We start from the raw sequence: 15,004 nt of genomic DNA on the forward strand, positions 1-15,004 counted from the left end.
AGACCGTGGACCGCTGCTCAACCCGAAAGGGGGGTTCTGAGCTCTATCTCTTTTCCTTAAAATCTCCAGCCAGCCGCACCAACTGGGAGTCCGAAAGTAAGACGGAGAGACCCGACTTGAAAGATAGCCGACTCTCTGCAACGGGCATCCCAGTTGAAAGCAAGGGGTTGGAGCTCTCTTTCCGAACTTCCCGAGCGTCCTTTCTAGGGGGCAGGAAGTGGTCTTGCTTTCTATCCTAATCCCAGCCGCACTGGTCGGTGCCACGTAACCGTGCGTGAGCCCGCTTCCAAAAGCAAGGGGGATTTTCAGTTCGAAATTCTATCCAGGGACCCACGGACTTAGTCCGATGAGCTGGGTGGCAGAGTAACCCCGCACCCAGATTTTAGCCGTAACACAGTGAAGAGGAGCAGGTCGGGACAGCACCAGCATAACAGCATCATGCCATTCACCGAGTATCCCTATATGTTACTGAGGAATGAGAAGTTGTCCAGGGACTGGTTTTTTGGTAACAACCTTGTGTCTGCTATAAGCAACTAGTTCTGCCCTTGAGAGACGGAGGTTTTTTTAAAAAAAGAATCAAATACGGAACGGCTAAGGGAGCTGGGCATGTTTAGCCTGGAGAAGAGGAGGTTAAGGGGTGATATGATAACCATGTTCAAATATATAAAAGGATGTCACATAGAGGAGGGAGAAAGGTTGTTTTCTGCTGCTCCAGAGAAGCGGACACGGAGCAATGGATCCAAACTACAAGAAAGAAGATTCCACCTAAACATTAGGAAGAACTTCCTGACAGTAAGAGCTGTTTGACAGTGGAATTTGCTGCCCAGGAGTGTGGTGGAGTCTCCTTCTTTGGGGGTCTTTAAGCAGAAGCTTGACATCCATATGTCTGATGGTGTTTCCTGCTTGGCAGGGGGTTGGTCTCGATGGCCCTTGGGGTCTCTTCCAACTCTATGATTCTATGATTCTATGAAATACCACTTTTGCTTAATTTTATATTACTGAACTAAGTTGTGGGGTAGAAAGTGCCAGAGTTTCAGATCAACACAGCCATATACAAACTGCCAGAAGTAATAGCTTCCTGAAATGTGTAATCATCAATAGGTCTAAAAGCTGTTAGTGGTGTATTATGCAATTACTTTGCAATATTAACCACAGAAAGAACTACAAGCACAATGTTCAGTCACGTTTGTATTATACAACCGATGTTTAATGATGGTGAAATTCTTGTCGTTAAGCCTCGCCATCCAAGGTGTCTGTGTAGAACATCACTCTGCTAGAATGGAATGTAGGCCCCATCAGAGGATGCAATTTCCTCCTTGAAGCCAAAGGCAAGATTTCCACTGCTATCACTGTGGAACAGTTCCACGTTGCAATATTGACTAGTAACACAATGCTAATCAGAAAAAGACAAGTCTATCTCATTTATTAGTTATGGCATATATTGCAAATAAAAAATCACAATGACCATTCTACTAGACATAGACATATTTGTGTTTTAGGTCCTCTAGATCAATATCTCCAAAGACAAAATTAATGCTCTGCACAGCATGTTCTGCATTAGACGATCCGTGAACAGCGTTGCGCAAAATATCTTTTGCAAATTTAGCCCGTAATGAGGTGGGATGAGTTTCTTTTGCTTGTTCTGGATCTGTCGGTCCCATTAATTGCCGCCATTCCTCCACAGCATTTTCTTTGGTTAGAATCATCACCATTGAGGGGCCACTGGAAAAACCAAGGCATTCAAAGATTTATGTTACGCTAAGAATCTGATTCTGTAGCTGCTGGTGTTGACATAACTAGCAGGACATTCTGCACAAGTTGAGCAAGGCAAGTTCATATCAGAATGCTGCCTATGATAATATATCAGAGGTATATGTTTATCCTAAAGCAGCACAGTCCATGGTATCCAAATTACGCATGGGATATAGGTGGGGCAGTTTTCACTCATTTTTGCAGTTATGTACCAGTGACCTACCCATTTCCCATTTGTCTAAAAGCTTTACATGAGATAACTACACTACTACTGATGCTGAAGGTAGATTAACAACCTTCTCTGCTCTAACAAAAATAAAACAGGCCATTTTGCAACATGCTTGCACCACAGAACATCAGGATGTTGCACAGTGCACATTCTGAGCACTCTTTTTCTACATGCAGCAGCTGAAAGGCTCTGGATGAAAAACCTTTTTAAAAACAGGGCGTTTCAATTTCCCCAAATTACTATTTGCATGTGTGAAAAATTGTTTTGCAAACTCGATGAAGTTTCATCAGTCACATTATGTACTTCTGCCACTTTAGTTTTAATCCTGCAAGGAACTTTCTTTTTAATCCTGCAAGGAACTGATAGTTCAGGGTTCTTAATGAATTTTAACAGATTTTTTTATCCTAAGACAAGGGTGGGGAACCTTTGGCCCTCCAGATACTGTTGAACCTTAACTCCCAAAGGAGTTTTGTTGAGTATTTTTGCCAGTTCAGGCTCAGAGGAAATCAGACTTTGTACAGCATCCTGTAAATATCTTTTAATAACTTTCAAACCAGTTTAAATAATAATTCAGCGCTATTTCTGCATATAAAATTAGCTTTACAAAATCTAGATGGGTGGATTGTAACTTGGATAAGACTACAAAGGAAAAATTGACAAGGTGCAATTTGATACCAGGAAGGGAGTTCCCAGTTAAACTTGGGAATCTGGATCGTAGAAAATCCAGAAGATATGCATGTATTTCAACATGAAATACAGGAAGTATTCCTTGCAGGAAGTTAAGGATTTAAAACACACACTACAGTGGTACCTCGCAAGACGAATGCCTCGCAAGACAAAAAACTCGCTAGACGAAAGGGTTTTTTGTTTTTTGAGCTGCTTCGCAAGACGATTTTCCCTATGGGCTTGCTTCACAAGACGGAAACGTCTTGCAAGTTTGTTTCCTTTTTCTTAACACCGTTAATACAGTTGCGACTTGACTTCGAGGAGCAACTCATAGTGTGGTAGCCTTTTTTGAGGTTTTTAAAGACTTTGGTGATTTTTGAAGCTTTTCCAAAACTTTCCCGACACCGTGCTTCGCAAGACGAAAAAAATCGCAAGACGACAAAACTCGCGGAACGAATTAATTTCGACAAAAATGCAGGGTTGACTGTTAAATACAGTATATGACATTGACATCTATGAATCTGTAATATTTGTTCATCCATGTTTAAGGATATATTTTGTAAACGTTGAAGGGAGCATAAAATTAGTCTTATGATGACTGGATGGTTTTTTGGATACTAAATGCAGTGGTTCCCAAACCCTTTTATACAGTGGTGCCTCGCAAGACGAAATTAATTCGTTCTGCGAGTTTTGTCGTCTTGCAATTTTTTTCGTCTTGCGAAGCACGGTGTCGGGAAAGTTTTGGAAAAGCTTCAAAAATCACCAAAGTCTTCAAAAACCTCAAAAAAGGCTACCACACCGCGTGCTATGAGTTGCTCCTCGAAGTCGAGTCGCAACTGTATTAACGGTGTTAAGAAAAAGGAAACAAATTTGCAAGACGTTTCCGTTTTGCGAAGCAAGCCCATAGGGGAAATCGTCTTGTGAAGCAGCTCAAAAAACAAAAAACCCTTTCGTCTAGCGAGTTTTTTGTCTTGCGAGGCATTCGTCTTGCGAGATACCACTGTATAGGAATTCAAAACAAGTCATTTTCCTTTTGCCAGGAAGACTTAGCAGCAAGCTCCTTCCTTCCTATTCCTTATGCTGCTATGTTTGCCATATTCATTGCCACCACCTTAGCAAACCCAGCCATAAAGTTCCAGAACACCATTTTGGAACTGCTGCGGTCCCACCCTCCACTGCTGAGCGAAGGAAGATGTCGTAATATGGGGCTGCTCTTTGATCCTTAGTCCAAAGTGGTCCAGGAAGAGTCTCCTCCCTAGGTGCAAAAAAATACCTAAAACATCCATGACAGTACCAGAAGCTGCCTGCCTGCTTGTTGACTTCCAAGTTAGGCCTGCTATACTTCCTGTGGATTTAATTAAAGCAAAAAACAGGCACTTACTCAGACATATAATTTACAAGCTGATCATAAAAGGGTTTTCCTTCTTGGTTTTTATAAAACTGCGCTGCCAACTCGGAAGAGATGTTTGTTTCTTTCATTTCAGATATGATGAATCCAGCCTGTTTTACTTCTTGTATAATTTCATCTAAAAGGTGGGAAAGTGTGTTTAGAACTGAGAACTTCAAAAGTTCTTACACTTTTAAAGACCAGTAAATTATACTCTTACCTTTGTTTATTATTTTAATGATACTAGCTTGGAAACCAACTTTTTTCTCCCCCTTTTTATTTGTTAAATTTTATTTTTTTAAATGTGTATACTGCCTTTAATCTGTAGATCTCAGGGCAGTTCACAACAAAAAAATACAAGATAAAAACACAAAATGCATAATAAAAACAAGAAGAAAAAACCACAAACCAATAAACTCCTCTCCCTGCACCCCCTGCCACAAACACATTTAAAAGGGCATAGAATATTTATCAGGCAAAGGCCTGGTTGAAAAGGAAGGTTTCTGCGGGGCGCTGAAAGGTGTAAAATGAAGGTGAGCCTCTTTAGAGAGAGCATTCTACAAGGGGGGAGCCACTGTAAAGAAGGCCCTTTCTTGTGTTGCCTCCCTCCAGACTTCTCAAAGAGGAGGCGCACAAAGAAGGGCCTTAGATTATGACAGTGTTTCCCAACCGGTGTTCCGCGGCACACTAGTGTGCCGCCGGAAGTTGCCTGGTGTGCCGTGGGAGGGAGGCGGGCGAGTCGGGCTAATCCTCCGACGAGCTCCACCTCCAGACCCATTGCTCAAATCCTTTAACCCAGGAAGGCAGGAGGGCGGGGAGGGGGGGAGAAAGAGAAAAAAGAAAGGGTGGAAAAAAAGAAGGGGAAGAGAAAATATTTTTTTAAAAAAAGGAAAGAGAGGGAAAAAAGCGAGGGATGGAGGAAGGGGAAGGGGGAAGAAGATGGGGGGTCTTTGTGTATAAACAGAAGGGGAGGACAATGAAGAGGGGCGGGGCTTGGCAGGCAGCAGATAACTGGGGAGGGGGTGCGGCTGGCGGCGGCTCAAGGCAGGAAGGGAGGAGCTGCCTCACGGAGAGTCTTGGGCTGCAGAGATTTCCCATTCAGGAGCGCGGGAGGCCACGCCGTGGATGGGAATCTCCTCCTCCTCTTCCTCCTCCTCTTCCTCCTCCTCCTCCAGGAGAGAGGGTGGTCCACCCCACCGAGTCGGGCCTGCTCAAGCGTGGGAGCCTATAGTTAGAGCTCAGCTCCTTTTCTTGCCTTCCCCGCCCCCCCACGGAGCACATTTTCCTCGCCCCCCCAACCCCCGCATGTAGAATAGAAGCCCTCCAGCCTCCACGGTGCACAAACTCTCCCCTCTGCAACGAAGCGCTTTGTTGCATATCTTTGGTGAGGTTTTTAGGCAGTCTTGGTGCACCTTAAATCAGCGCTAATTGCGCCTGGACGCAGTATTTACTTCCGAGTAGGCCCCCTTCTCCCCCCCCCCCGGTAGCACCTAACGTTGCTATTCGTATCATCAGGTTTGTTTGTTGATAATTTAATTGTTTTAAAAGCATCATGCTAAAGAGCTCTCTCCCACCCCCAGACCCTTGGGCAAAACAGAAACACACACATACACAAACACAAACACAGAGATTGAGCCCTGCAGGTTTTATGAAATGAATGGATTCTGAATGCCTGTTTCAGTGGCTTGTCCGCCTTAGGCTGCTGGGCCAGACACCTGTTACACGGTGCAGTCCGTAAGCTGTGAGCGCTGCTACCTGCCGCCGAGACCACGTAACGACAGTCTTGAAAGACCTACATTGGCTCCCAGTACCTTTCCGAGCACAATTCAAAGTGTTGGTGCTGACCTTTCAAGCCCTAAGCGGTTTCGGTCCAGTATACCTGAAGTAGCGTCTCCGCCACCATCGTTCAGCCCAGACACTGAGATCCAGTGCCAAGGGCCTTCTGGCAATTCCCTCACTGTGAAAAGTGAGGTTACAGGGAACCAGGCAGAGGGCCTTCTCAGTAGTGGCGCCCGCCCTGTGGAATGCCCTCCCATCAGACATCAAAGAGATAACCATTACCATCTATGCTGTTACTATTTTTTTTTATTTTTTTTTTACATAAGTAAAAAATGACCTTTCCCCATCTGGCATGGTGGTGTGCCTCGAGATTTTTTTCATGAAACAAGTGTGCCTTTGCCCAAAAAAGGTTGGGAAACACTGGATTATGATGACAGGGTCAGGGTCAGTTCATGTGGAGAGAGGCAGTCCTTGAGTTACTGCGGTCCTGAGCCATTTAAGGCTTTATAGTCAAAACCAGCACTTTGAGTTGGGCCAAGAAGGTAATCGGCAGTTAGTCGGACCAGGATCGGTGTAATATGCCCAAACGGTCTTGCCCCATTGAGCAACCTGGCCACCAAATTTTGCACCAACTGAAGTTTCCGGACAGTCTTCAGAGGCAGCCCTACATAAAATGTGTTGATGTATTCTACCCTAGAGGTTAGCAGAGCATTAGGCTATCCTTGTCCAGATACTTCTTCTTAGGCGATCACTCATAGCGGAGTAAGATGGTCTTCCATAAACACAGTTTTAAGAGTCAGCCCGTAAGTGACTGTGGAGGCCAATTCTGGATCCACATGTCCTTCCATAGTGGGGACAAAGGTTTCTGGGCGGAGTTGATCATGGTGAGGGTTTGCCAAGGGTGCCTTCCTCTTAGTGCGTTTCTCCCTTTCATCCTGAGTTCGAGCGTCTTCAAAGTCCATGACACCTTTGGTCAAGGCTGTTCTCCATCTGGAGCGCTCGCAGGCCAGTGTTTCCCAGTTTATACTCCATATTTTTAGTTTTGCCTTGAGAGAGTCTTTGAACCTCTTTTGTTGACCACCAGCATTATGCTTACCATTTTTAAGTTCAGAATAGAGTAGTTGCTTTGGAAGATGATCATCAGGCATCCAAACAACATGATCGGTCCATGATCATCAACACTGTACACATGATCACCGTGTTTGAAATAACTGGGAGAGACACCAGCATCTTGGGGGGGGGGGTTGAAGGTACTATCGTGCTCCTTCCTGAAATGCCTAAGGCATAGGTAGGCAAACTAAGGCCCAGGGAGCCAGATCTGGCCCAATCGCCTTCTAAATCCGGCCCACGGATTTTTACATGAGTCGAATGTGTGCTTTTATTTAAAATGCATCTCTGGGTTATTTGTGGGGCACAGGAATTCGTTCATTTTTCTCTCTCCAAAATATAATCCAGCCCCCCACAAAGTCTGAGGGACAGTAGACCGGCCACCTGCTGAAAAAGTTTGCTGACCCCTGGCCTAAGGAATGCCTAAGAGTGGGCGGGTGTACTATCCTCCGGCTTTTTACCTTTGTGCTCCTCAAAAGCAGTGGGTTTAATGACAGCAAAAGTGTTTTGCACAGGAAAGAAGAATTCCAGTTCCTTTGCAGCTTGTTCCGAGGTTGTGCTTCCATGCAGCTGATTGATGGGTGTGTTGTCCACCGCGAACTCAGCACGTAAACTAGAGACCACGAAATCAGGAAATTAGATATAGGAACAGAAGCTTTATGTTTCCAAGTTAAAAAAGATAAAGGACCCCTGATAGTTAAGTCCAGTCGCGAACAACTCTGGGGTTGTGGCGCTCATCTCACTTTACTGGCCAAGGGAGCCGATGTTTGTCCGCAGAAAGTTTTTCTGTGTCATGTGGTCAGCATGACTAAGTCGCTTTTGCTGAAACCAGAGCAGCGCACGGAAATGACGTTTACCTTCCCACCAGAGCGGTACCTATTTATCTACTTGCACTTTTTGGCATGCTTTCGAACTGCTAGGTTGGCAGGAGCAGGGACTGAGCAACAGGAGCTCACCCCGTGGTGGGGATTCGAACCGCCGACCTTCTGATCGGCAAGTCCTAGGCTCAGTGGTTTAGAACACAGCGCCACCCGCACCCCCTTTCCAAGTTATCCCCCTACAAAAGGATGTAGTTGGGTTCAGCCTGGTGAAACAGTCCCCCCTTCCCCACGTTACTGACAGGTTAGGTCACAGGGATCTGCGAATTTGCATTATTCAGAGATGCAACTTTTTCACCTTTGTCAAATCAGGACATTGACAAAACAATGCAATCATTTTTATAATACGCTAACCACTAAAATATGGGTTCAATGGCACAGGAGGGAAAATGTAGCAGAAGAAAGCACGCAACACTGTCCAGAGGATGGCACTATTGTCAAACAAGTTACAACATGCTTTAACTTTACTTATGCTCTATCGTCTCCATCTATCAGAATGCAATATATTTGTATGTGTGGTTTGTTTGTTTTTTTAAATACCTTGTTGGGCATTGTTCCTTTGCTTCCTCTACTATCTTTGGGCCCAGTAAAGCTCTCCATTTCTGTATCGCATTTTCTCGTACCAAAGCAAGTGCAAGAGTTGGTCCGCTGTCCGGTGCAAATACAGCAGAAGGTTTTTAAAAAGACCTGTTACAAACTCATGTTTAGCTCTCTTTTTTGCATTTATAAAACCATTAACAAATTCCATGTGAATCATTCAGACCAAAGCGATTCTAAGTGCTCTGCTATTAACTGAAATAGCTAAGTCAGGGTTGCCAATAAAGTAAGGAATTTATCAAACAAACTACACAAAAAAAGGGGGAAATACTTGGTTAAATGCAGCCTCCCCACTAGTTTGAGAAATATGTTACGCACAATATTCCTAGCATTTTAAATAAATTTATTCATTTAAAAAGTGGATACGCAGGAGCCTAGGTTGTCCATTTTACCAGAAAAACTAGAACTCTAGTGGTGGCGCCAGTCCCATCACTGGGAAGGGCTAAATTAAATGGCAGATGCCCCATTAAGTTGAACAGTAGACAATAATATGATTCACTGCTCAGTTTGGGATCCCATGAGGGCAGCTTGAACCAGAGGCTGTGTATGTAATACATTCTGTACCTGCAATTTTGTACTCATTTTATACATCCCTGATTAATATTTGATTCTCACCCTTCCACCAAGTTTCAGAGTTGCAGTGTGTAAAAAAATTAATTGATTTCCCTGCATTTAAAGCTCTTGCTTCTCAAGTGGCGCACCTGGTCATTTGTTCCAGGAGAGCTGGGAAATAATCTTGACCTTCGTGCTCTTTGTAAAACTCACGAGCTTCCTCTTCTGTTAAGACGATTTCTCTTTGCATCGCTATCTGAAAGCCATCCTCCTCAATCCTTTTCAGAATAGAATCTGCATGCAAAAGATGATTAACGGTTAACACATGTAGGCACCCCACCCCACGGTACTCTGTGGATACAGCAAGACTGGGGAGGCGGCTGCTTTCAAAAAGTGGGGATATTCTCGCCCACGCAGCCAGGCCACTGCCATCACATCCATTGGAAATGGCTGCCTCTTGAGTTTTTTGTTAGGCCACGCCCCTTGTGGCAGCCATATTGTGCTGTGCAGCTTTTAACATCAAAACCCATTGTGTTTTGATGTGCGCTGAGTCCCTACCTGTACTTGTTGTATACATATGACTGTATTTCATCTGATCCATCCACTGTAATTATTAAGTTTGCAGGTGATACTACCATAATGGGTCTAATTACAGGTGGACATGAATCAGCGTACGGGGGCGGGGAGGTTCAGAAAGTATCTACATGGTGCTTAGAGAATAACTTGCACCTAAATATTAGCAAGACAAAGGAGATGGTGTTGGACTTTTGGAGGAAGAGAGGGGAACTGGCACCCTTGTATATCGGGGTGTGGGGTGTGGAGAGAGTCTCTTCCTTTAAATTCCTGGGAGTTCACCTTAGTGAAGACACTTGGAAAAACAATAAAACTCAGGTGGTTAGGAAGGCCCAACAGAGACTCCATTTTCTCAGGGTCTTGCGAAAGAACAATGTTAAACAACAATTGATGACCTCCTTCTACCGGTCCACAATAGAAAGTGTCCTCTCATATTGTATCACAGTGTGGTACATCGGTTTGACAGAAAGTCTTTACAGAGGGTGGTGAACACAGCTCATGATATCATGGGCTGTCCCCTGAGCCCATTAGATGACATCGCAAGGGATCGTTGCCTTAGGAGAGCGAGAAAAATTCTCAGGGACGATTCACGCCCCGGCCAGCACCTCTTTAATCTTCTACCCTCAGGCAGGAGATATAGAAGTATAATAATCAGTCGTACCAACAGGCTAAAAAACAGTTTCTCTCCATGGGCTGTTAGGCTGCTGAACGGAAAATAATATAGTGCAATTGACTTTCAGGGTTGGTGTGTTGTGTGACAAGCACACACCGTGCAATGAGCCTGAGTGTTTGGGGGGCGGAGGCTCGGTTAATTTCATTGTACACAGGTTGTACATTGACAATTGTTAAGTTGTGGGTGAACATATCATACGACACAACGATTCTTCAAACAGCTCTTGTTTATTCACAGGCCAGGACAGAACTGAGCTGAAGGGTTCAGTCAGCCTGCTTATATAGAGTTCCAGTACAACGTAACTGTAACAATTTTCTAAAACTATCCAATCACTGAACGTCACTTTCAATCCCTTATTTGCATAACTATGTACAGTATCCCCCTGCTGGCCCAGGGTGAGAACTTCAGTACATAAAGGTATTATTATTGTTATTATTATTGTGTTGGGTATTGTAAGATACTGCCCTGCGCATAGCAGTCCCTGGTACAGAGTCAATGCAAGAATGCCTTCTGCGGCCACATTTCTGGACCCAGCAACATGTCAAGAATACGGAGAGAATTGTATATTGACGTTCACTAACCTCTCCTTTCCCTCAAGAGAGAAGGTCTAATCAAGGCCACTGTTTTTTCAAGAGCTGGGCCTTTCTTCGGCTTGGAAAAATCAGGGAAGAAGAAGGCCAATTCGCGGCTTGCTTCTTCTACTCTGTCATGAACGTCACATAAATCTGACATAGCTTGGCCTTCCAAGAACCCTTTCAAGCTAATAAAGGGTAAAATAATATAAATGTAACCACTGTTAAACATTTTACAAAGTACAAAATGAGCACTTAATGTATCACAATAGCTTTGAGGTGAAATTTAGAGACTTGGCCGTGAAACACTAATCTTGCTGCAATAGACAGACATAATTCAAAACATAATTTCAGAGGCAAGAGAGAGAGGGGCTGGTGTGTACAAGGGCAGACTTGGGTAAATTTTTGTAGGCCAAAATTTGGTGCCTCCAAATGGATCTTCTCAATTTTGGATCTTCTCAGTTTGAAATATTTAAGATTCTTTTTGTTAACTTTGTTTGTGTTAAATATGTATTCTGTAATTGTCCTCCTTTGTTACGTTTATTTTTGAATTTTTTTAAGATAAGATTTTAGTTTTCTGTTAATGTTGCTTTGACTGTATACTGTACAGTTGACTTTCTTCAGAAATGTTTGATTCTGGATTGTTTTATTGGTGTTTTAATATGCTGTTAAAATATAAAGCGGTAGAGAAATGAAAGAAGTAAATAAATAAATAAATAGTTGAATGAGTGAAGTAAATCTGATATTGCCTAGCATGAAGGCACACTTGAAATACCGGGGTGGATTTGAAAAATCCTGCACATGGTATCCAATGCGCAAGCAATATTACTGTCAATCACATAGTGGGTCGGAGGAATCACATCCACCTGCACACCCATATACTCACGCACTCCATGTTGGAATCTACCTGGCTGGCGCTTCACTTGGAGGTTTCCGATACCCTTCTTCCTCCTCCTCTTCCTCTTCCTCCTCCTCCTCCTCCTCTTCTTCCTCCTCCTCTCCCTCTCCTGGAGCCAATTCTTGTAAATAAGGCATAACCTCGTGCGTTTGCTTTCCTTCAGAAACGATCAGCACATGGCATGGTCCAGACAGCATAAACGAAACAAACTCTTCAAAGTCAATCTGGGGGGGGGGTATTTTTGTCATTAAGGGCCAGGAAATAAGACTCACCATCAATTAATTTAGCACTACATTTCTCCCTGTTATTACCGAGATACAAGGTGCCTGTAACAACATATCGTTATATTCATTAGGTAATCTAGGAATAGGGACACGGGTGGTGCTGTGGGTTAAACCACAGAGCCTAGGACTTGCCGATCAGAAGGTTGCAGTTCAAATCCCCACGACGGGGTGAGCTCCCGTTGCTTGGTCCCTGCTCCTGCCCACCTAGCAGTTCGAAAGCACGTCAAAGTGCAAGTAGATCAATAGGTACCGCTCCGGCGGGAAGGTAAACGGTGTTTCCGTGCGCTGCTCTGGTTCGCCAGAAGCGGCTTAGTCATGATGGCCACATGATTTGGAAGCTGTACGCCGGCTCCCTCGGCCAATAAAGTGAGATGAGTGCCACACCCCCAGAGTTGGCCACAACTGGAGCTAATGGTCAGGGGTCCCTTTACCTTTACCTTTAATCTAGCAATGCTACTGAGATCCTAAAATATTTCAAATATAGAAGTTTACGTTCTATCCAGTAGCAGTTCCACGGTGGGCTGACCTCTGGCTGGCTGCATTGGGGCTGCTCACCGGAAGGCAGAGGGCAGGGACCAGGCAATGTCGAGAATGATGCTTGGCAAATGCACTGGCAGAGCCAATCCAGTATTCCTGATAGTGCATTTGTCTTTCGTTTTTTAAAAAATATTTTCATTAATTTTTAACAAAACAAACAACAACAAACGCAAACAAAGAAAAATGTATGTAAAAGCCATATCAAATCCATAAAATGGGATTCTCCAAATCCCGTGACTTCCCACCCCCGCCCCTTCCCTAGTTCCTTAAATTTCTTTTTCAACTGCATATCATTTCTATTCCAAATTATTATTATTTTATCTCAAATTTCCAACACTATTTCTAAAATTACTAGCGTTCTTAAAATCCTGCCAATGTCTTAACCTGTTGACGATACTTTTTGAAGTACATGATAAATATTTCCCATTCTTTTTTAAATTTCTTGTCATCTTCATTTCTGAGCTTTCCAGTTAGTTTTGCCATTTCAGCATAGTCTATTAACTTGGTTTGCCAGTCTGCTTTGGCCAGGACTGCTTCCTCTTTCCACCTTTGAGCTAACAGCATCCGGGCAGCCATCGTAGCATACATAAACCATTTTCTCTGTTCTTTTGGAATCACCACTCCTAGAATACCTAATAAAAAGGCTTCTGGTTTTTTAACAAAGGTTACTCTTTTTTTCATTTCATTATAAATCATTTCCCAAAAGCCTCCTGCTAGTGCATTTGCACCATGCGGAGCTTGGCGCCGCCTTGCGCCTCTGCCTCCCAGTAAACAGGAGTGATGTGACCAACTGGAAGCTAACTGGTGGGAATTCCATTGCTGTTGACCAGTATGGGGACCTGAAATGGTGGAAAGAGGGATGAGGCACAGCAAAGCCAGCCTTGTTTTTCTGTGAGTTAAAATAGTAACTAGATTATTTCCCCACAGCTATGCTAACATGCAATTCATGTAATCCATCATTTTGATTAGCTACACCAATGGCGATGTTCTCCCACATTTATCTGTTCTTCTTACCTCTTCTGATTTGTCTTGATAAAAATCCCTAACTTGCTCATCTGTTAATGTCCTCAGGGCTTCTGCAAGAATGTTAAAGCCTGCCTCTGTAATCTTCAGTTATCGGAGCACATTTCAGAAGAAAAAAGGTTGGGTTATTAGGCTGTGTTTAAGCAGTGCAACCAATCAAAGAACTTTTAACTGATCAGTTATCTGATCTGAACAAAGGAACAAATGAAAATTCAAAAAAATCATGTATCGCCATAATCTTAATGTAAAACTTTAAACAAACAGGGAGGTGCAACATACAATTTAATGTGACCAATCCTTTTTAGGACGGAAAGCCATCTTTGATACCCCTTTTTCATTCTCTGTTACAGCAGACCAGCATGCCCACAAAATTGCCTGATCATCTAAGCATTGTTAGAAGATTAGGTAAAGGTAAAGGGACCCCTGACCATTAGGTCCAGTCGTGCCCGACTCTGGGGTTGTGGCGCTCATCTCGCTTTACTGGCTGAGGGAGCTGGTGTACAGCTTCCGGGTCATGTGGCCAGCATGACTAAGCCGCTTCTGGAGAACCAGAGCAGCGCACAGAAATGCCGTTTACCTTCCCGCCGGAGCAGTACCTATTATTCTACTTGCACTGTGACGTGCTTTCGAACTGCTAGGTTAGCAGGAGCAGGGACCGAGCAACGGGAGCTCACCCCGTTGCGGGGATTCAAACCGCCGACCTTCTGATCGGCAAGTCCTAGGCTCTGTGGTCTAACCCACAGCACCACCTGCGGCCCTTTTGTTAGAAGATTAGGGCTGAGCTATTGGTTAAATGTACAGATAGGATTGTGCTGAAAAGCTTGTAACCAGTAATTTGATTTTGCACAAAAGTATTTAACCAATCCTGAAATATTATATATAAAGCAGTGACTCGTTGCAAGTATGATGTTCTAAATTCATGCAAGCAAGGCTTGTGAATCTCTGCACCATGAAATTAATATGTTGTGGAAAATGCAGGGCATACTGCCTTTAAGTTTTGGCCTGTTAAAAAAGTTCTCGGTTGCTACAGCCACTGTTGCTTAGTAACCTAGAGGAGGGGAAATAAGCATATAATGCAAGAGTAGATAGTGGTTTTATCACAGTGCTTGATGAAGTTGTATATCAGGGTTATTGGCACAATGACTGTGTGCACATTACTGGTCTAAAATGCAGTTGCTTTTCTCAATTCAGATCTAAGCTGTTTTGTGGGACAGCACATGAAAATGCAGGATTTCATAAGAAATGCTACAACAGGTACAGGATATATATGGCTTATGTATATGGCTTATGGTTAACTGCTTTCCAAACCAGGGGTGGGACCACATTGGATGCAGAGCAAATATGGATAGTGTAAGCGGCCAAACAAAAATTGTTCCACAAAGCTCTCTGGCTTTTCAGGGGAGCAGCATCCATGCTACAGATTACACAGAAATACAGATTAGCACAGCATTTAATACATCACTGTGCAAGTATTTACAGCCCACCAAAATGGTTCAG

The 15,004-nt window shown here is 43.7% G+C and overlaps 1 protein-coding gene across 5 annotated transcripts in view; it reads right to left on the reverse strand.

Moving 5' to 3' along the window:
- Positions 1 to 1,406: 1,406 nt before the first annotated feature.
- The window catches only part of NME8 (NME/NM23 family member 8), a 35,202-nt gene continuing 21,604 nt past the window's right edge, over positions 1,407 to 15,004 (reverse strand). For 4 of the 5 annotated variants that reach the window (XM_082192866.1, XM_082192863.1, XM_082192864.1 and 1 more), the window contains 7 exons: positions 11,673 to 11,887; positions 10,775 to 10,953; positions 9,097 to 9,241; positions 8,339 to 8,446; positions 7,382 to 7,533; positions 4,029 to 4,173; positions 1,407 to 1,722 (listed from right to left, as the gene is read on the reverse strand). In XM_082192866.1, coding sequence (XP_082048992.1) covers positions 1,473 to 1,722; positions 4,029 to 4,173; positions 7,382 to 7,533; positions 8,339 to 8,446; positions 9,097 to 9,241; positions 10,775 to 10,953; positions 11,673 to 11,887 — 1,194 coding nt within the window. In that variant the 3' untranslated portion in view covers positions 1,407 to 1,472. Of the gene's footprint in view, positions 1,723 to 4,028; positions 4,174 to 7,381; positions 7,534 to 8,338; positions 8,447 to 9,096; positions 9,242 to 10,774; positions 10,954 to 11,672; positions 11,888 to 13,498; positions 13,592 to 15,004 lie in introns of all 5 variants that reach the window. The other variant, XM_082192867.1, reaches the window with a different exon arrangement.

This window comes from Podarcis vaucheri, assembly GCF_965113315.1.
Source record: "Podarcis vaucheri genome assembly, chromosome: 12".
Taxonomy (NCBI): Eukaryota; Metazoa; Chordata; class Lepidosauria; order Squamata; family Lacertidae; genus Podarcis; species Podarcis vaucheri.